The sequence below is a fragment of the Penicillium antarcticum genome (assembly GCF_028974205.1).
Source record: "Penicillium antarcticum strain IBT 31339 chromosome Unknown utg000003l_segment0_segment0, whole genome shotgun sequence".
Lineage (NCBI taxonomy): Eukaryota > Fungi > Ascomycota > Eurotiomycetes > Eurotiales > Aspergillaceae > Penicillium > Penicillium antarcticum.
The window spans coordinates 2,500,457-2,520,777 of record NW_026695301.1 but is presented as its reverse complement, the minus strand read 5'-3'; the positions used below and the strand labels follow the sequence as shown (position 1 = coordinate 2,520,777).

At 50.5% G+C, this 20,321-nt stretch overlaps 11 protein-coding genes across 11 annotated transcripts; 7 read left to right on the top strand and 4 right to left on the bottom strand.

Annotated features, from left to right (window-relative positions):
- Window positions 1-54: 54 nt before the first annotated feature.
- On the top strand, window positions 55-1,403 carry N7508_003673 (uncharacterized protein; the record flags this gene model as incomplete). Its single annotated transcript, XM_058461739.1, has 2 exons — window positions 55-201; window positions 267-1,403. 2 exons carry the CDS (start codon window positions 55-57, stop codon window positions 1,401-1,403), a joined length of 1,284 nt encoding a protein of 427 aa, XP_058322316.1.
- A 1,511-nt stretch (window positions 1,404-2,914) lies between these two features.
- Window positions 2,915-3,136, bottom strand: N7508_003672 (uncharacterized protein; the record flags this gene model as incomplete). The annotated part of the gene is made up of 1 exon (XM_058461738.1): window positions 2,915-3,136. The coding sequence occupies one exon, from the start codon at window positions 3,134-3,136 to the stop codon at window positions 2,915-2,917; it is 222 nt and encodes a 73-aa protein (XP_058322315.1).
- A 738-nt stretch (window positions 3,137-3,874) lies between these two features.
- On the top strand, window positions 3,875-5,384 carry erg8 (phosphomevalonate kinase; the record flags this gene model as incomplete). The annotated part of the gene is made up of 2 exons (XM_058461737.1): window positions 3,875-4,209; window positions 4,283-5,384. 2 exons carry the CDS (start codon window positions 3,875-3,877, stop codon window positions 5,382-5,384), a joined length of 1,437 nt encoding a protein of 478 aa, XP_058322314.1.
- Window positions 5,385-6,247: 863 nt separating this feature from the next.
- N7508_003670 (uncharacterized protein) lies at window positions 6,248-7,250 on the top strand (the record flags this gene model as incomplete). Its single annotated transcript, XM_058461736.1, has 3 exons — window positions 6,248-6,851; window positions 6,929-7,012; window positions 7,093-7,250. 3 exons carry the CDS (start codon window positions 6,248-6,250, stop codon window positions 7,248-7,250), a joined length of 846 nt encoding a protein of 281 aa, XP_058322313.1.
- Window positions 7,251-8,402: 1,152 nt separating this feature from the next.
- N7508_003669 (proteasome maturation protein) lies at window positions 8,403-9,153 on the bottom strand (the record flags this gene model as incomplete). Its single annotated transcript, XM_058461735.1, has 3 exons — window positions 8,403-8,470; window positions 8,542-8,989; window positions 9,151-9,153. 3 exons carry the CDS (start codon window positions 9,151-9,153, stop codon window positions 8,403-8,405), a joined length of 519 nt encoding a protein of 172 aa, XP_058322312.1.
- A 287-nt stretch (window positions 9,154-9,440) lies between these two features.
- N7508_003668 (mitochondrial 37S ribosomal protein uS12m) lies at window positions 9,441-10,208 on the top strand (the record flags this gene model as incomplete). Its single annotated transcript, XM_058461734.1, has 3 exons — window positions 9,441-9,876; window positions 9,954-10,054; window positions 10,143-10,208. 3 exons carry the CDS (start codon window positions 9,441-9,443, stop codon window positions 10,206-10,208), a joined length of 603 nt encoding a protein of 200 aa, XP_058322311.1.
- Window positions 10,209-10,815: 607 nt separating this feature from the next.
- N7508_003667 (glycosyltransferase family 15 protein) lies at window positions 10,816-12,135 on the bottom strand (the record flags this gene model as incomplete). The annotated part of the gene is made up of 4 exons (XM_058461733.1): window positions 10,816-10,883; window positions 10,930-11,218; window positions 11,270-12,040; window positions 12,088-12,135. 4 exons carry the CDS (start codon window positions 12,133-12,135, stop codon window positions 10,816-10,818), a joined length of 1,176 nt encoding a protein of 391 aa, XP_058322310.1.
- A 634-nt stretch (window positions 12,136-12,769) lies between these two features.
- Window positions 12,770-15,311, top strand: N7508_003666 (deadenylation-dependent mRNA-decapping factor PAT1; the record flags this gene model as incomplete). Its single annotated transcript, XM_058461732.1, has 4 exons — window positions 12,770-12,897; window positions 12,951-13,476; window positions 13,530-15,133; window positions 15,188-15,311. 4 exons carry the CDS (start codon window positions 12,770-12,772, stop codon window positions 15,309-15,311), a joined length of 2,382 nt encoding a protein of 793 aa, XP_058322309.1.
- Window positions 15,312-16,146: 835 nt separating this feature from the next.
- Window positions 16,147-17,431, top strand: N7508_003665 (NAD-dependent epimerase/dehydratase family protein; the record flags this gene model as incomplete). The annotated part of the gene is made up of 4 exons (XM_058461731.1): window positions 16,147-16,175; window positions 16,238-16,472; window positions 16,526-16,982; window positions 17,037-17,431. 4 exons carry the CDS (start codon window positions 16,147-16,149, stop codon window positions 17,429-17,431), a joined length of 1,116 nt encoding a protein of 371 aa, XP_058322308.1.
- Window positions 17,432-17,704: 273 nt separating this feature from the next.
- Window positions 17,705-19,041, bottom strand: N7508_003664 (putative oxidoreductase; the record flags this gene model as incomplete). Its single annotated transcript, XM_058461730.1, has 2 exons — window positions 17,705-18,811; window positions 18,865-19,041. 2 exons carry the CDS (start codon window positions 19,039-19,041, stop codon window positions 17,705-17,707), a joined length of 1,284 nt encoding a protein of 427 aa, XP_058322307.1.
- Window positions 19,042-19,204: 163 nt separating this feature from the next.
- On the top strand, window positions 19,205-19,993 carry N7508_003663 (putative G-patch domain protein; the record flags this gene model as incomplete). The annotated part of the gene is made up of 1 exon (XM_058461729.1): window positions 19,205-19,993. One exon carries the CDS (start codon window positions 19,205-19,207, stop codon window positions 19,991-19,993), a length of 789 nt encoding a protein of 262 aa, XP_058322306.1.
- Between the last annotated feature and the right edge of the window lie 328 nt (window positions 19,994-20,321).

Genomic DNA, 20,321 nt, shown 5'->3' with positions numbered 1-20,321 from the left:
TGATATTTCCTGAAGGCTTGTAAATACCGTCAAATACGAACATTAATGCCTAAAATGAGTAAATCAGCACCCAATCCAACAGCTCACGCCAACCCAGAAGAACCCAGCCCATCACAAGAAGCTATCCGAGAAGGTGGATATGGCTGGGTCTGCGTGGCATGCGTGTTTCTCATGAATGCCCACACATGGGGTATCAATGCCGTAAGAAGAACCTCGCTGCATACTTAATCTTTGTTTCTCGTATCAATTTCTAACACCAAATACAGGCATACGGAGTATTCCTCTCATACTATCTCTCCAGCGACATGCTACCTGGTACATCATCTCTAGAGTACGCTTTTGTTGGAGGGCTGAGCATAGGCTGTGCAATGATCATCGCACCTCTCGCAACTTATCTCGCCCACCAAATATCACCTCGCTTCGTTCTGAACCTCGGCACCATATTGGAAACAATATCCCTGATTACCACGTCATTTGTCAAAACCGATTGGCAGCTGTTTCTCTCACAGGGCATTTGCTTTGGATTTGGTATGGGGCTATGCTTCTGTGGCTCTGTGGGAATTCCTTCACATTGGTTCAAAAGAATGCGCAGCTTGGTTAATGGGATCGCTGCTGCTGGCTCCGGGGTTGGTGGACTTGTCTATTCGCTTGCTGTTGGGAAGATGATACCCGAGCTTGGATTTCCTTGGGCAATGCGTATACTGGGAATTCTGTGTTTTGGTGTGAATATCATATGTGCTAATCTCCTTCGTGTCCCTCCAAATTCACCGGCTGCATTGAATAGCGGGACATTCCGGCTATCTCTCTTGGGTAGACTGGATTTTGTCTTATTGTTAGGCTGGGCTTTCTTAGGCAGTTTGGGGTATGTGTGTCTGCTGTTCAGTTTGCCCAGCTATTCAGTTGCCATTGGTCTCACCCAGAAACAAGGCAGTCGGGCAGGCGCGCTGCTCAGTCTGGGTCAGGCCTTTGGACGTCCAGTTGTTGGGCTCTTGAGTGATCACCTTGGCCGAGTCAATGTTGCTTTTGCTTCTTCGCTAGCCTCGGGATTGCTGTCGTTGGTACTCTGGATCTTTGCAGGTTCCGTGGGGTTGACATACTTCTTTGCTGTAGCTGTTGGTTTGTTCGCCGGTACATTCTTAGCGGCTGCTGCACCTCTTACTGCTGAAGTCGTTGGTCTGGAGGATTTAGGGGCTGGCCTTGGTATCTTTTGGCTTTCACTTGGGCCACCCACGGCCGTGGCTGAGGTTATTGCGTTGCAACTTCGGGATAGTCCTAGTGAGCCGAAACCATACCTGCGGATCCAAATCTTTGTTGGACTCATGTACATAGGTTCGGCTGCTTCCTTGGCTGGACTGTGGTTTGAAATGCGGAGGAAGAAAGTTTCCCGGGGTGGGAAGATCTAAGTTAGCCAAATTGTTGTGCGTCGCTTCGATGTTTATACAGACTTTTTGGGTGTATGACTTACTCTTTATCATCAACTCAAAGTATTATACTTTGAGACAAGAACGCAATTTAAATAAATAGTGGCTTCACAATCAAAACTTTTTTGTCGTCAGCCATGTTGATAGGGCCCAAGGACACATCTACCGTCGGCTCATTCGGCGTGATAGGAATTGCTCTTGAGACCGTTCACTGCCGATTTCTATAACCTCAGCGAGCCCTAGAATTTTATAATGTCCAGTATGTTGCTCTTGTCATTCAGAGTGTATAGGAAGAAATAGATGATCTAATACGTCTTGTAATTCGAAAGCACACATTTGCCCGCGCCCCTTTCTCTGCCTTTAATTTTGATGGCCTGGCTGTGCGCTTTGGCATTTTCCAAAGGCTTTCGCTTCTTAGATGCCGGCTTCGAGTCTCGCATACTAAGACACTCGGAAATAAGCAAAAAAGATGTGAAACAAACTGGTTCAATTAGGGCACAAATCATTCATCAAAGGGTACACTTGCTTTGAGGTTCGTAAAGATATTTTTTATCCTTCATATATGGGTTCATCTCTTTTTTTGTTCTCTTTTTTTTTCCGTTATCGAATGCCTCCGGGTTATCATGTTTGATATGCAAAAATATAGGTGTGAAATGTTTTGTGGCTTATGAAAATAGAAGACTTGATTAAATAATACGACAATGCTGTAACAAAAATTCCTTTCTGAACTCTCCGGTCTCATTAAGCAAGCGAGCGATACAGAAACAAAAAGGAATGGAGCAAATCTCTACATAAAAATCGCCTCTTGAAAATACCGCATAACAGCAAAAACGGACATTCACGACCTGAGCTCCGTACATATCGCGCGGGTCATCTGTTGATCGATAAGTATATCACTTTTGGTAGGTCCAGGTAGCATTCTCATCACCAAGTCAAATGGAAGAACAAGTGGCCCCCGTACACCGTATCGTTCGTATACTTCACACGCTGCGTGCAGTCGAGGACAAGGACTGGCATATCTGGGGCTCCAGGCTGACATTTCGGGACTTCAGACCATACTCAAATCACTACATGATATATGGGCTACTTGGTGATTTGAATTAAGACGACTAGCTTGGTCTTATTTCCACTGATTGGCTTTGAGCTCGCATACCACCACTTAGCTTCGTTTTGGAGTTTCTGGAATGACTCTGAGACCTCAGGAACTAGCGAAGACCACATGTTTGTCGCGGTATTCACTTAATTAATTTGGTTAAACCAATAGTCCGGTTCTTTGCTGCAGGATGCTCCGCGCACCCATATCGAAAGGCCGTTCATCCAATATCCTAGCCAGGTACAGAGACCCATTCGGGAGAGACAAATCGCCATAGTAGATTCGAAAGTTCCTGCAACTTTTCATGCTGAGCGAGTGCAATTTTGTATAGGATCTGTTGTCGGCGGCGGTAAATTGTTTCTCGCGCTCTCCGAAAGATATCAGGTTCCTTTATCAGTCTCTAGAATATGTTCCGATCAATTCCTGGAACGTTAGGATATTGATAATAGAAGTTATCAGGTGTGTCCATCCTTTGTTTGATTATGTCAAGGGATGCTGCAAGCCTCTCAAGGGTTGGCGAAAGGAGAATAGTGACTTTGTCGGGGCTGGAAAGCTCTTCTTTGGAATAAGAGGTATCTAGTCCCATCGTGCTCTTACCAGCCAGATAAAGCGTGTTGGCCATGTTGAATGTGCAAGGAAATATGAAGAGTATGTGGGTTTGAGCAAGATTGTTGAAGATGGAAGGTACAGAAGGATAAGCCTGTGGTCGTTGGATTTGGGTCAAATGGTTCTCTTGGACATTGAAACTGAATTCCAGGCAGCTTGATCGTGGTATGCACCTGTAGCAGATAGCAGTGGTCGTAGGTTCTTATACATTGGTACTCAATACGCGACTACAGCATGAGCTTCCAGGGTTGATTCGAGTCTAGTTAGATGTGAATAGAGTTTGCTGTATGTATTAAGGATATTTCTCTGAAAAAAAAAATTGATATTATATATAAAACTTATATTTATGTTTGTAGGCGAGGGTGCCAAATAAAAATGCAAAAGAAGAGGTCGTGCCCGGGATCGAACCGGGATTGCCAGAATCAGAATCTGGAGTGATGACCATTACACTACACAACCAATTTATGTAGGTTGGCTTGTCTTTTAATTACATAAGCCAGAATCTTTTTTTCGTGCAGCTTACCCTACACTAGTCCTCATTAGGAGAATTCGACACACCCCTGCCATCTTACAGATAGCGCTTCCCTAACCTGCAGCTGCATGGCAACATAAGCCAACACATACTTGGAGCAAGTCGGCGCTTCGCTCTAGAATCCTTCGTCCCCCTCCGTGCCTCCCCGTGACCGCGGGGCACACCTCAAATAGTCTAATCGGCCCCGGGTCTTTTCCTCCCCCACACACCCACCTTATCCCAATGTCTCCCCAGCCGTCCTCCGTTACGGCTCTTTCCGCGCCGGGCAAGGTCCTTCTGACTGGTGGTTATCTTGTCCTCGACCGCGCATACACGGGGACCGTCTTCGCACTCGATGCGAGAATTCATGTGGTTGTGCAGCAGTTGAGGAGGGGTCACCGGCGCGGGGCATCAGGGTCTGGTCCTGCTGTTGGCGAGACGCAGAGTGCCGCCGAGGACCAGGAGGGAGAGAATACTGTTGTAGTGCGCTCCCCGCAGTTTCTTGATGCAGTCTGGGAATACGGTGTGCAGCGATGCTCTGATGGTGGGGGTGTCAAGGTCATCCCTAAGGGCGATGGGTATGTTGAACCCCTATAGGGTGATTGTTCGGGGAATTTAATTTGGCCAATGCTGACCGGGGATTTCTTCTAGACCGCGCAACCCATTTGTCGAGACGTCATTGAGCTATGCCTTGACCTATATCAGCTATGTTGCTGATTCCAAGGACTTTGGGTCTTTGTCTGTGACGATCCTGGCGGATAGTGATTACTACTCTGAGACTGCTACCTCAAAGGGACCGGCATCGCAGGATAGAGCTGGACGCTTTGTGAACTTTGGTGTTCCTCTGTTCGAAGCCCATAAGACTGGATTGGGCTCTTCCGCTGCTCTGGTCACTGCTCTTGTTTCCGCATTGGTTATTCACCGCACTATGCAGGCTGAAGATCTCGGCGCTGGTCGCGATAAGCTTCACAATCTGGCCCAAGCAGCCCATTGCGCAGCTCAAGGCAAGGTGGGATCTGGGTTTGATGTCGCCAGCGCTGTCTACGGATCGTGCCTTTACCGACGATTCTCACCGTCGATTTTGGAATCACTGGGTGATGTAGGATCACCTGGGTTTGAGGAGCGCTTGTTCCCAATTGTCGAAGACTCAGATACGGAACACCCATGGGATACCGAGTGCGTGGACTTTGGCATGCAGCTTCCGCGCGGGATGCAGCTGGTTCTGTGCGATGTGGACTGTGGTTCCGGAACCCCATCCATGGTTAAAAAGGTCCTTGAATGGAGAAAGGCCAACCGCAAAGAAGCGGATATCCTCTGGGCTAGCCTTCAGAATAACAACGAGCGCCTCCGCCAGGAGCTCAAGCGTCAGGCTCAGCACCCAGATGCCGCCGGGGACTTCTCAGATATCCGTACTCTTCTCGAGCGTACGCGCCAGCACATTCGCACGATGACCCGCCGGACGGGAGTGCCCATCGAGCCAAGCGTACAGACTGAGCTGCTGGACAGTGTTTCAGAGCTCGAAGGTGTCATTGGGGGGGTGGTTCCCGGAGCTGGAGGTTACGATGCCATTGCGATCCTAATTCGGGATGATCCCACCGTTGTCGCGCGGCTGAGAGATCATCTTGCGAACTGGACGAGCACAGCCGACGATGATTTTGGGGGGAAGATCGGCAACGTACGACTATTGGGCGTGCGGCATGGTTCCGAAGGCGCAAAGAATGAAATGCTTGAGCAGTATGCCGGCTGGGTCTAGGTCTAAGATATGATCCTGATCTGCAAGCACCAGGCAACCAATCTGTGATTTTCAGCATTGCTAATCGGCTGCCCTATTGCATCCTGGGCCAGGTCCTCCAGAATACAGGAGAATTAATAGCAATCAGTGAAACATCGACTCGGATGTTCAAATCCCTATCCACTCTACGGTCCACCTCTCTCTTCAGAGTCCCCCAGCATATGCACCACGAGCTGGCCGAGGATCCCCCATTTTCGACGTCAGAGGTGCGTGCGACCGTGTTCAGGTATTTCAATATGGACTGGATTGGGGAATGGTTTCGGGTATTTCCCTAGCATATGAGAATACGTAGACAATGAATACACATAGATTCTTGACAATTATAGATGTGTGGAGAACACGCATCATGTAGCTCTTGGCCTGGCAAAACTAGTTTCCCCGGATCGCCAATTGAGATCTTCAAATAAATTCTTCAAATTGACAAATTCACATTCTTTGTATAAGCAAACTATTATTCTGTTGATTCGCTTGAAGAAAAAAAGGGGTGCGGGAAATAGGATTCAGTTTCACCAGGGTCTCTGTCGGCCAGTCTTTAGGTCCGCCGATCCCCTTTGCCATCTCTCCTCCTTCAACTCCTCATATAATGTCCTTCTTTTGCACATCTCCATAACTGTACAGAATTATCTTTCAGACCAAACCCCACACTAGTGAGGCACTATTGCGCCTCCCGCTGAGTCGACTCCTCACATCTGGAACCCAACTCTTTCCCTCTGTCTTCCTCTGTCCTCCATTCCATTCGCCTCCCCCGTTGCCCCTCCCCCTTTCCCTGAACAAATAAAGGGAAAGTCAGCCAATTGGTATTATTGGGGTCTTCCAAAGAAACAATGTCTACAACCGATCGCCCGGAGTCGGGAGCCCTGAACCCCAAAGACGATGACCACCCGACTACATCTCCGGCCACGGACCAACAGCCAACAGCGCCAAGTACAGATGCAACAGACTCAGCCCAAACAGCTCCCGCCAATGTCGCTAATCTGCCCACTCCTGCGACACAGCCACTCGTACCCCAGTCAGGTCAAGCTGCCGTCGCGAACCACCCCGCAACCAACCCCGGCACAGGTGGCGAAACCGCCCCCGTGACAGTGACGGCGACGACTGGCACGGCCACTACCTCAACATCCAACGACACATCCTCTGCCGTCGCTCAGCCGAATCCTACTGCGACAACGACAACATCAATGGATACCGAGGAGCCCAAGACCGTGCAGGAGCTGTCGACTGAGCAGTCGGATGACGGCTCCAGCAAGGAAGTCGAGGATGCGGGTCCATCGCTGGTTATCACGCTGCTCTTGACGACGGGTTCGCGCCACCCATTTACCATCGATGGGAAATATTTACGCAAGCGATCGGTTAATGTCGAGAACTCTGACCCATTCCTTATGAGTGTTTATACGCTTAAGGAGTTGATTTGGCGTGAATGGAGATCTGGTAAGGATGACCTCGGCATGATTCATCATGGCTGATAATATGAGACGAAATGGCTAACATGGCGTTTTCTTGTTTAGATTGGGAGACTCGTCCCTCGTCGCCAAGCTCTATTCGCCTGATCTCCTTTGGAAAGTTGTTAGATGATAAGTCGCCTATCTCTGGTATGTTTTTCGTTGTCTGGCCGTGGCCGTGGCTATGTTTGTTCTATTTTCTACGAATCTTTACTGACTACCATTCGCAGACTCGAAGTTTAGCAAAGAACACCCCAATGTGGTTCATATGACCGTTAAACCGCAAGAAGTTGTCGACGAGGAAGATGCAAAGGGAGCCAAGGCACAGTACAACCGGGAGCGCGAGGCCAGTGAGCGCAGTCCAGGCTGTCGTTGCGTGATTCTATAATCTATAAAATCTCGTCCTGCTGGAAGCACGGTCCGACTGATGGAACTCAGCCGCACTGGCTATCATCGACATGTTCAACCGAGGACTCTCCGATCTCCATATCTCCAGATTGATATCGCTGTAGAGTGACTGTGCCTGGGTACTCTCCTGCTATCTCTCCTGTCTACCATACAGTCAACATCCCCCACCTCCACAGCGATTTACCTAATCCTGCCTGGATGCAGGATCAATCGGTCCTCGCATCCTCGACTCTTATCATCGTCGAACATGTGCGCTCCGGAAGCGGCGTTTGGACATTTGCTTCTGACTGGCATGGCCTCTTCTCTTTTGTTTTCTTCCCTTCTCATTAGGGTCGAGCAAGCATCGTCCCCCCCCCCCCCAATCCCATCTGTACAGGGCCACGAACCATTCCATTCCCTCACTGGAGTGCTTCCCAACCTACCCCCTCTTCCCTTATACTCCTTTCTTATTACCTCCTATCTCTCCCTTTCACTGTTCCTCTGGCGTCCTGCGTCTTGCTGTCACTATTATTATCATATTCTCATTCTTACTCTGCCCGTCCGCCTTCCCGATTTCTCTCTATATACCCCCTCCAATCCGACTTCCCTTTTTCATTTTTTCTTATCACTATCTGTATTGCCCTTGCTGGCTTTCGTGTATTTATGACTTTGACTTTTTTTTACTGTCCATTCCTTTGTTTGATTCTCTCTTGGTTTGGGATTGGTTTTTCGTAGTGTACAGGGTAGTATTCATGGAGTTCATATTTGATCTGATACTGAAGCATCCATCTTTACAAGTATGTGGAGCGTAGTTGTTGATTGACTGGTACAAGCAGTATAGTTGTTGTAGGTATGGTATGGTAGTATGGTGACTCCGGAATTGGTCGTGATATGTGTATTTCTTAGATAACTTGGCTGTTCGGCTAGACAGCTTAGCAGAAATAGACCATGGAGTCAATGCATTGACAGTGTCGCCCTGTCTGATTCAAGAACAGACAGGAAAAGCCAACCGGTAATGCATCAATCCAAATATCTAGCACTCTATTCAGAAATAAGATAGGAGGATGACGAGGGACATGAGGAAGAGACTAGTAGAACAGTCGACCGGAAGAAAGCACAAAAAACGTAAGAACACCATTCATCAAAAGCTCATTTAGAAATCCATCTTCAGCCTCTTCTCCATCTCATCATGGAAGGTAGGCGGCTCACGGAGGTCATCACCTACAACAGAAATAAAGTTAGCCACACAATCCCCAACATCATCGCCGAAAGACCACCAGAGCGAAACATACCCTGGTAAATATCCTCCCACTGAACCTCCGTATCCCGACCTCCAAGCATAAGAATATCCTCATGCACATTGCCCCCACGAACACCACCAAGCACAGCAGGCCGGAAAGTACCATCACGTACGATCTTCAGCTCCATACCGCGGCGAACGGGCTCGGCAATTCCATACGCCCGACGCAGACCTTCCATCTTCATTGCGTCCTGGGTGGCGCGCCACGCCAAAAGGCGGGCTTCGAGCGGGTGTGTCGATGAGGGAATGTCGCCGCTGGCATTTGTCGAGGAGGCGTGTGCTGTGGCTGGGAGCGTGAGCTTGTTGCGGAGTGTGTCTGGGAGACCTGGGGCTGAGGGGGCGCCCTTGGAAGGTCTTGCGGCGGTGATGGAGCCTGCTTGACGGGTTGTGAGGTTGCTGGTTTGGGATGGGTTTCCGCTGGGGGGAGCGATGCGGAGAGACTGAGGTTTTGTTAGTTTGGGGTCTTGGGGATAAACTGATGTGTATTGTTTGGAAGCTGGTGTATTTTGAGATGGAGCTTGGGAGGTGTCGTCTAGCTGCTGGCTGCTGGCTAGTCTCCACCTCCAGGGTGAGGCCCAAGGTCCGTAGCTTGATAACGTACCATGATGGCGGGTAGAGAAGGGTAATTCCTCGAAATCAGAGAACAGATCACAAATTAGAATGTCTGAGAGTATTATCAAAACTTGTCGAAAAGAAAGACAAAAGTATCAAGAGAAACGAAGAGATGCAAGATGACACCGCCGATGATGCTTCAGGCAGAGAGAGGCAGCGCGTCCAGCTCCTCCGGCAACCGACAACCACCAGTCCCGCAGATCACATGACCCCGACAATTCCATCAATATTCTCGACTCCATCCCGGAGAGCAGTTGCAAGCCACCCAAACCCGCCCACATGCCTCAATTACTCTCCCCGATAGCCCTCCGGGCCCTGCGGACTCTCGTCAGCCGTCCAGCAACAACCCCCCTTCGCCGAACCCTCACAACCTCCACCCTCAAGACACCTCAAACCTCCCTCACCACCCGCTTCAACTTCACCCCCGTCTTCCGCACCTCTACACTCTCCGCTCTCTCCCTGCAATCCTCCAAGCGCCGATTCTCCAGCTCACCCATTATCCGCGCTACATACAACCAGGTCCGCCGCGGTATTCGCACTGGTCAGCGCGCGCGCCGGGGTCGGTCACCTGCGCTTGTTGGAACACCTGGACTTAAGGGTGTTTGTCTTAAGACTGGTATTACCAAGCCTAAGAAGCCTAACTCTGGCGAGCGGAAGATTGCTCGTGTGCGCTTGAGTTCTGGAAAGATTATTACTGCTTATATCCCTGGTGAAGGTAAGAATATTCCAATTGGATTGGATTGGAATTGGTATGTTGCGAGGGCATTTTGGCTAATGTATTTCGTGTTTCAGGCCACAATATCCAGCAGCACAGTGTTGTTCAGGTTCGTGGTGGTCGTGCCCAGGATTGTCCTGGTGTGAAGTATACTCTTGTTCGTGGTGGTATGGATTTGGTAAGTTTGGATTACTTGGCCTATATTGTTGGCTCAGAGCTCTATATGCTGGTATGAGGTATGAATGGTTGCTAATTACTGTTTGTAGGGTGGTGTTGGAAGCCGTATGACCAGTCGTTCAAAGTACGGCACGAAGAAGCCCAAGACCAACTAAGATGGTTTTTGCATGGGTTGAATAACCTGCTGTCAGATTATACAATTCTGCGTTTGATTTGACTTTCTGCTCTGCTGGGCAAATCTGTGTGAATATTGCATGTACCACTACCATTGCGTCTGTTTATTATCATCTATTATCTACTTTTGACGCTCACGACTAGGATCAATTGTAATCATGATGTTTTTGAAAATCTTAAAAGTATAGAAAACCAATGGTCCCTGGAATACCACTTTACTCCGGTGACACATGCAACAAACCCAGAAATAGAAAAACGCTCGATAATCCATAGTAAAACATGTCAGACATCGAAATGAAAGCTCTTGGTACTTGGGAGGGAATCAAAATAATCAGAAACAAGGGTAGGATAAACCTGCAGCTTTCCGCTCAAGTTGAAGATCCAAGTGCTTTCTCCACTACAAAAAAAGTGGATATAGTGCTATCAGACATCACTCGACTCGAGTATGGTGCCTGCAGAAGCAGTGCAGATAGGCGAGACTGTCAGCCCCAAAACGCAAGCTTCATATCTCAACAACCGACCCGCGTATTGTCGCTAAAGAGGACGACTGGGTCGGCTACAGCAGACCCAAAGATACAAATAAGCAAATCAATCATCCTTCTTGTTCCATCCTGCTGGCTTTTGCATCTTGTTAATGTCAAACCACCGCTTGGTACCTGTATGATAATTAGACTGTATCTATGAGATCAGAGATGCACTTACAAGAGTAATCTTTCCAGTCAAAGTTCTCCTTTGGCTTGCAGGAGCATCTGAGGTCCAATCGAGTTTGCTCCTCAGTGGGACAATGCGTGAATGGGACATGGTAGTAGGCGATCTCGTTCCAGAAGTGGATCTCTTCCTTCTTCAGCATCAGAGAGGCGGCAATCGAGTGCACGGGTGCGTCGCCCCAGCGCTCATAGAAGAAACCGCCATCCTTGTCGAGAGATGTGAAATAGTCAATGTATTCCTTGGATCGGAGCCACTCCAGACTGCCAATCTCGAAGTTTGACCACTGCAGAAGAGTCAGTGGTGCTGGGGATTTGAGTTCATAGAATGTACTCACAAAGTGACACTTGTTGTAGGTTTCACCATTGTCGCTACTGACAAACTCCATAGCATTTCCCTCGGGAATGTACTCGGGATGGTTGCCTGTGAACTTCTTCACACTATCCCACAGGGTGGGAATAGTCTCAATATACTCGTACAGACTGATGACGAAACTGTACTTCTTGTTGTTCTCCTTCATGAAACGGAACGGATCAGAGGGAATGTCACAGAAGAGCTCAATGCTGGGCTCGACACGCCAGTAGTACTCGTAGTTCATCATAAGCGGGTGACGGAAGAAGAATCCAGACTCGTAACGGCACATGTGGCGATAACTCTCAGAGCCACCGTAGATGATCTTCTTGCGATCCATCTCCTCGCGCGCGGCCTTGGCCTTGTCCTGGTCGATCCAATCCGGGTAGGACCAGTGCTCCTCGGGAATCTTGCCATAGTGGGTGGTACCGGAAACCAGTGAGGTAGTCACTTTCTTGAACTCCTCATCGAATTCATCATCGTTCAGGAACACCCAGTCGTAGTTGTAATCACGGTTAAAACGGTCTTCGACAGTCCGGATGGACTTGACCATATCCCACAGGTCGGAGTTACGAGCCAAGGTGACAAAGGTGGCATTTACTCGTCCGGCACGATTCGTGCCAAGGACTTGTGGTTTTTGCGACTTAAAGGAATCATAGGTCGGGGGTGTTTCGCCCGCAGGAGAGGTATAGGTGGTGCTTGGGATGCTGGGGAGAGGGATCGAGGATTTGGAGATCACGAAGAAGACCGTCAATCCCTGATCATTGTTAGCAAATCGTTGCGATCAAGTCAGCGAATACATACCACGACGGCGAAGAGGAGATAGCGCGCATATCGAATAGAGACGGACATGATGTGGGGGCGAGGACGATTCCCCAAGACAGAGACAAGAAGATCACCAACTCAGTAAGTAGTCAGAAAGAAACATCCAAGAAGAAAAGAAACGGCCCCAAGGTAATTTCCGAAAGTGCAGGGACCGGAGACGGGTGGATGAAAATGAAAAGGAAAAGAGGCCGCGCAAGACAATGACAACCGCTTTCAGCCCAGGTGTCACGCTATTTAAGACATTCTTTCAGGGGAACTTCTTCAACTGTGATGCAAGGCCTGGGCAGAATCTTGATGTCAAATTCTATTTCGGTTTGAGAATACCACCTCGTGATGCATCTATAACGGCTTGTATACTCCGTAAACGTGTTATGTTCGCTAAGAACATAGCCATTGTACACGTACTACCATGTTCACTCATGTTGTGAGGTCACCAACTGTGGCAAACACACCAACTATAGACTCTGTAGTTCAACTGACCCCTCCATCCACCCGATACATCGAGTTCTGCAACAAATCCACGCCTTGAGGCTGCATCAGATCGACAGTGGCTTGGCATTGATGCCTCAGGCCCCAAGACTCCAGAACTTCGCCCCGACCATCGCACTCTCATCATATCCCCCCCCCCCCACCAAGTTCACCTCCCCACCCTATCCTCTTCATGTCTTTCTTTGGTTTCAATACCAACCTACCTCGGGACCGTGATGGTCCTGGGGCTAGGGGGTTCTTCGAAAACCCAGACCCTTTTGCCGAGGTCGCCAGAGCTAACGCGCTCGAGGATGACGATGCGTGAGGACCCCCCATTGCTATCGAGATTGACCATTGTACTCATATTCACTCAGAATCGACTTCGAGGATACCTACGATGGCTTGGGAGACCAGCTGCCCGACGATCAGGATGAGTTTAACGATGACACGTTTGGCGGAGCTCCCGATAAATCGGTTGGAAGAGACTTTGATTTCTTCGGGAAAACCGCCCAGGTGTCCGATGCGATTGGCGAGGAGCAGGTTCGCTTCAGTCTGCAGAACCCCAATGCTCCCCGAGTCGCACCCCAGCCCCAGCCACAGGTTCCCGTCCAGCAGGCCCCCGGCGTGGAGACCGTCAAGCGTTCTGGATACGAGAAGTACTCAGATCCCGGGTACATTCCAGATCTGCAAGCCAAGTCCAGCGTCTGGGGTGTTTCTCAGAAGAAGGCCGAGCCAGCACCGAGCCGGAAGATGATGAGCTTGGAGGAAGTCGAGGCGCAGATGCGTCAACACCCTCAGCATTCGAGTCCAGCTGCCCAGGCGTTTTTGCGCTCTATGGTCGAGCCTGCGTACCCTCCCCAGCACCAGCATCTCCCAACTCTCCCCGATGGGTTCCCCGCGGTACCTCCGGAGTTCCTGCAGGCACAGTTGAAACAAGGCCATCTCCCCCGCAGATGCACCCACCCCCTGGTATGCCAGAGCTCTATGGCCCTGGACCCGTTCCCACTGGTGGGCCCCTGCACATGATGCAAACCGCCAACCTCCCCCCGCAACACATGCCACCTACTGGACCCCGCCATGCCGGTCCGCCCCAGGCCCAACGCCCTCCCCAACCTCAGCAACCTCAGCCTCAGCAGGTGCCACCGCCCTCTCGGGGCTCCAACAATGCCATGCCCGTGATCACCAACCCGCAGCAGCTTATGCATCTGACGGAAGAGCAGCGCAACGCTTACCTTGTGGAGGATGCCAAGCGGGCGAAGCGCAACCATAAGATATTCCTCTTGTCACGAGGCAACGGCTTGATGACACCGCAGGATAAGAACTTCATCACCCGCATTCAGTTGCAACAGCTCGTGGCAGCTGCTGGTAATGTGGCAGACTCGGATCCCGAGGCTGTACTGGCCGAGGACTTCTACTACCAGGTCTACAGCCAGATCCGTGGTGCACCACGCCAACATCCCCACCAGCCTCTGGGCCACTTTGCCCAGACATATCTCCTTCAGACCGGTAACCGACTTGGTGGACATGGCCGACGGAACTTCCAATCCGCCGACAACCACATGCAGCGCATGCAGCAGCAGGTTCAGCGTGCCGTTGAGGCGGCCAAGGCTAAGCCCAAGAACAAGCAACTCATCATCGAGGGTAGTTTAGGCAAGATTGCCTTCAGCAACGCAAAGGCCCCCAAGCCTATGCTGAACATCAAGCGCCCTGATAGCTCAGAGGGTGCCAAGCCGAAGAAGCTACACTCAAACTTGAGTCTCAGTGACCGCAAGTCGATTCTTACCAACCTTGAGGGTGTTTACAGTGCATTGATGGCTATGGAGGATATGGAGCGCACGATGCCTCCACCTCCTGAGGAAGGAGATGCCGAGGCGATTCAAGAACACTTGGAATGGAGACAGAAGCTCCACTCGTTGAACCAGAAGCTGTGGCACTCATTGAAAGTGATGGAACCCATTGTACCAAACTCGACGACACCACACCCCTTCATTGCGTTCTTGTCATACCCCAAGGGAAAGAAGGCCATTCCTCGCATATTCCGTCACATTGACCAGGAACAGCGTGTCACTATCCTTACAATGATTGTTGTCCACCTTGACAGCCTTGATGTGGTTCACCAAGCTCAGCCCGTGCCCGGTGAGGCTCAGCCATCGCTTGGTGTGCGCGAAGCCATTGACTTGTTCTCCCTGGCTGTCATGCCTTGCTTGCTGGGCTACGTCAACGAAGCGCCTTTCAACATCATCATTGGTCTTTTAGGACTGGTCATCAACCAGACCCACGTGCACACTGTGGCCAGGACCAAGGTTGGACTGGGCATTTTGACTATGTTGCTCAGTCGCGCCGAGATTGTCAAGGAGGCTGGCCAAGCTTCCGAGCACGACTGGCAACAGTGGGTGGAGAAGTTCAACGTGCTCTTCGATACATTGGAGCCCGGCTTGAATGACATCTTCCCCGGCACGATCAGCTCCGGAGACGACATGTACGTGTGGCAGTTCCTTGCTGCCGTCGGTATTGGTGCCAGTCCTGAGCAGCAGCAACGCTTGGTTATCGCTGTCAAGTAAGTATACCGTCTATATATTTTACCGATATCAGTACTAACTATTTCCTCCAGGGATCGTGTGATGGAAACCGTTGGATACAGCAAGACTCTTCCTGCCGACATGGGCAGCCAGCGTCTCAGCAACGTCAACCTCTTCATGCGTGCTATCGGTCTGGATGTTGAGCTCCTTGGTTGATAGCCACTCTGTCCTGGGTAATCTTATTTTGATTCGGACCCGGCATAACCCTGTCGGTTCGGTTAGCTCTCACTCCATAAATACCCGAGTTGAGAGCCGACCCCACGGCCTCAGCAGGCCCGTACTAGTCCTTGAGACTATTCCACATGTCTGTTGCTGAAATGCAACTCTCCATCTACACGAGCATTGAAGTCTCATGATGAACGATTAGAAGGGGATACTGGCCCACAAAAATCGGGTTGTACTATTGTGCCCATGCTTTATTATTTTCAATACCAATTTCATTCAATTCGAACATCTATAAAAAGGAAGACGTGAAGAATGCCGAGCCCCGGGAGCGGGTTGGACCCTGGATCGGGATGGGTCCAACGGTTCCTGAAACGGTTAAGGACAGATCGTAACCTCACAACATCTGATCGCGTTGGATATCACACGTTCCTTTCACATTCTCTCCTGTTCGTGCTGTTTCCGCACCCGGAGATTTTCGTCGGATGCATATCATCTCTATTTCCAGTGAGAACAGTTCACCGCCAGGACGATCACCCAAAACACGGCATATATTCGAGTAAACAATTCACAGATAGCCTCAATTGAGTTGAGAAGAACCAGTTTAATCAAACTATGTAAATTAAGCCCCTGAAATGAGCCTCGTAGCAAGTAAATGAGAAATTAGAACCCGTCGATCGACTGGGCCGCGTCATAACAGTCAGATGTGGGAGGGCCCTTCACCCCCCCCCCCCCCCCCCCCCCCCTCCAATTTCCCCTTAAAAGCTGCCCCTCGTCCGCATTCTACTTTTCCCCATCTTTGCTTTTGTCTCATTTTACATCTTTAATCATGCCTGCTGGTTCTGTTCTTGTTGCTGGGTGAGTCTATCATATACTCTATCTGGATGTCTGATTCAATTGGAAAGCTAACTCCCCCGCAGTGGCACGGGCTACATTGGCTCGTTCACCACCTTGGCCCTGCTCGAGGCTGGCTACAAGGTCGTCGTTGCTGACAACCTGTACAACTCTTCGCCCGAGGCCCTCAAGCGTGTTGAGCTTATCTGCGGCAAGAAGGCTGAGTTCGTCCAGCTCGATGTCACCGAGGAGAATGGCTTCGATAAGGTGTTCGAGGCCCACCCCGACATTGACAGTGTTATCCACTTCGCTGCCCTCAAGGTATGTACTAGAAGCCCACCAAGAAACAATCGCAATTAACAATTATCCCCCAGGCTGTTGGTGAGTCCGGCGAGAAGCCCCTGGACTACTACCTGGTCAACGTCTACGGCACCATCAATCTCCTCCGCTCCATGGTGAAGCACAACGTCACCAACATCGTCTTCTCCTCCTCCGCTACCGTCTACGGTGATGCCACCCGCTTCCCCAACATGATTCCCATCCCCGAGGACTGCCCTCTGGGCCCTACCAACCCCTACGGCAACACCAAGTTCGCTGTTGAGACCGCCATCACCGACGTGATCAACGCTCAGCGCAACAACGCCACCAAGGCCGGTAACGAGGCCGAGGCCAAGAAGTGGAATGGTGCCTTGCTCCGCTACTTCAACCCCGCTGGTGCGCACCCCAGCGGTATCATGGGCGAGGACCCCCAGGGTGTCCCCTACAACCTGCTCCCTCTCCTCGCGCAGGTTGCCACCGGCAAGCGCGAGAAGCTGATGGTCTTCGGTGACGGTACGACTACTCCCCATTCCTATATCAGTGGAAGAATTGATCTAACATCCACAGACTACGCCTCCCACGACGGTACCGCCATCCGTGACTACATCCACATCCTCGACTTGGCCGACGGCCACCTCAAGGCCCTGAACTACCTGCGCGCCAACAACCCCGGTGTGCGCGCCTGGAACTTGGGTACCGGCAAGGGCAGCACCGTCTACGAGATGATCCGCGCCTTCTCCGCTGCCGTCGGCAAGGACCAGCCCTACGAGGTTGCTCCCCGTCGCGCTGGTGACGTCCTCAACCTCACTGCCAACCCTACCCGTGCCAACACCGAGCTCGGCTGGAAGGCTGAGCGTACCCTCGAGCAGGCTTGCGAGGATCTCTGGCTCTGGACCAAGAACAACCCCCAGGGTTACCGCCAGCAGCCTCCTGCCGAGCTCCTTGCTGCGCTGAAGAAGTGAATTTTACTTTAGGGTTTGCTTCTTTGGATTGGTTGTGAGCGTGGTTTAAAATGATCTCTGTTTTTCTGATATAGATGATCTAGTTCTAGTTTTGGTAGAATACATGAAACGAATTTCTTTTTTGTGATTGCTGGTACATATAAGTAAGTTATAGTCTTCGATATGTATGCTTATGAATTGACAGTAACGTTATAGCTTCAAAGTAGACGTATAGATGTCACCTCAACATCTATACCAACATCTACTTAACTTATACATATCAAAACGAACACCCTACTTATTCCCATTCCCCTTCCGACTCCTCCTAGACCCATCACTCTTCCCCTTCTTCGAACTCTCCTCCTCCCTCGCCTTCTTCTCCCCCTTCTGCTCCCCCTTCTGCACGCGAACCTTCTCAGCCTCCTCCTCAATCTTCTTCTCAAGCGCCCGTCTCACAGCACTATCTTTCTCCGCCTCCTCAATCATCTTCCCACTAAACTCCCACAACTTCTTTCCAACCTCATCATTCTTAACATCACTCCGCGCATAATCCACCTGCCGACACTCCTTAATCAACCACCCGCCATCCCCACGTCCATACTCCGCCTCCATAGATGCATACAGTATGCTCTGCGCGCCCTGCTGCGGCGATTTAAGCACCAGCCACCAAATAGGCCAGGTAATCAGGTACAGCGCCAGTCCCCAGAGTGAACCTCCTGTAAGCCAGCGTCTTGTCCCCGGTGTCCGGCAGAGACCCGGGTCAACCATTATCACGCGCGTGCAAGGTGGCAGACTATCAGGCCGTTTATAAGCGTTCAGATGGCGCTGGAAGGAATGCGCGAAGATGGTGAGGGATAGTTTGGCGAGAGCGTAGACATTCTTCGGGGGTGGGATGACATCCTGAGCCTTAGACTTGGAAGTCTGAGGTTTCGGACGTGCCATACCCTCCAACTGCGTAAAGTCTGCACCGATATAGCTAGAGCAATTGGCGAAGATGACCCGCACATCACGGTGGGCGGGTTGAGCACGTAGTGCTGGACTGAGGATGCTGAGGAGGTGGAAGTTTGCAAGGTAGTTGACTTGCCATTCGCGGTCGATGCCGTCTAGTGTTCGGCCACGGGCGTGGGTTGGCTCTGCGATGCCGCCGCAGAGGATTATACTGTCTAGTCTGCGGGGTGGGATGTTGTCGATCCATTTTGTGGCGAAGGTGCGGACGCTGTGGAGGGAGGCGAGGTCGACTTGTTCGGCGTAGATTAGTTGGTTGTTTGTTGTTGCTCGGAGATCATCGATATATTCCATGAGGAAGAGGTCCGATGGTGGTTGGCGGGTTAGGAGGATTACTTGTGCGCCGCGGAGGGCTAGTTCACGGACTACTGTTGCCCCTATGCCAGATGTGCCGCCCTTTTTGGTGTTAGTTTATATGGTAAGGCAATTGAGTGTGTGGATGTACCTACTGTCACCATTATTACTTTTGACCGCATCATTCGTTCCGATGTGTTGCGGGCTCCTTCGAAGTACCACTTCAGGACGGCCAGGACTAGGAGCCATGGCGCATATTTGATGAATGACCAGGCATGTGGGATGGATGAGATGCCCTCCCGGAGACCCTGGGCGATGATTGGAATGGGCATGTTAGATGAGAGATGAAAGAAAGAAGAAGTCCAAGGGGATTAATTTCTCCACGTACGCGTTCTCTTATCGCTTATCGCTTATCATATCTCTGGAGCTTCGTCCTTTCATTTTCTTAACTGCATTGAAACTGGCTGTTCAGCTTCACCTTTAGCCACGTCTAACATGGAAGAGATAGATGAAGAGGACTATGTGCTCCTTCCAGAGCAGCAGCGCCCATTCACCTCCGGCGTCCGTCGCAAACGCGTGAAGTTCGTCCGCTCCTCCGATCTGGATACCACCACCACTCCAGCTTCCTCTACAACCTCCGGAGCAAGCATAGCAGACACATATCTTTCTATTGTGATGAAACAGTCAAAATCAAAGACATCACCAAGTACACCAACACCAAGGGAACAACCACCCTCTCCGCGCACAACACACTCCGCGCCACCACCCACCGAAGCAGCATTCCCTCCACCAGCAGAAGAAACAAAAGCAAGACCAGAAGCAGAGCAAACATCAAACCCATACCCCGTCAATAATTGCGAAATCTGCAACCTCCCTCTTACCAACCAAACAGACCAGCCCCACGAAGCATCCCTAGCCCACCAAGTCTGCCTAACACACTCCCACCCTCCCTCCCACCTTGACCGGACCCGCCAAGGCATGCGCTACCTTTCAACATACGGCTGGGATCCAGATAGCAGACGCGGTCTAGGTGCACCCGGCCGGGAGGGGATAAGGGAGCCCCTAAAACCTCGTCCGAAGAATGATACAGCTGGGTTGGGGACTGGGCTTGATGCGGATGGTGATCCGTTGCCGCCTAGACTGCCGCCGCCGCCGAAAGTGCAGAAGATGAATGCTAAGCAGAGTGCTAAGAAGACTGCTGCGGATCGGGCTCGTGGGGAGAGGATGCGGAGGTTGCTTTTCTCTAATGATGAGGTTGTGAAGTATCTTGGAGAGGAGGCGTGAAATGGTTATTTTACACTTTTTTTAGTTTTATGTTATGTGATACCCCCTATGTATAATTTGCAGCAAATTTATATCGTATTTAGATATATTGAGTATGACCTTGTATATATTTATTGCTCAGAAAGAGTTTCGATATGTTTTGTTGATTCCTGTTATTGACTTTCAGACATTAGATCAAACTACGTGATATAAAGCGGGTTATCAAGTGTATAGACAGTGCTATACGAAAACGGCGAAAATTTCATGCGAAAGACGCACTCTTTCTACAACAGTGGCCATGGATCCTTTCAATTCCCCATATATGTATGATCTGAGTGGCTCATCCGAG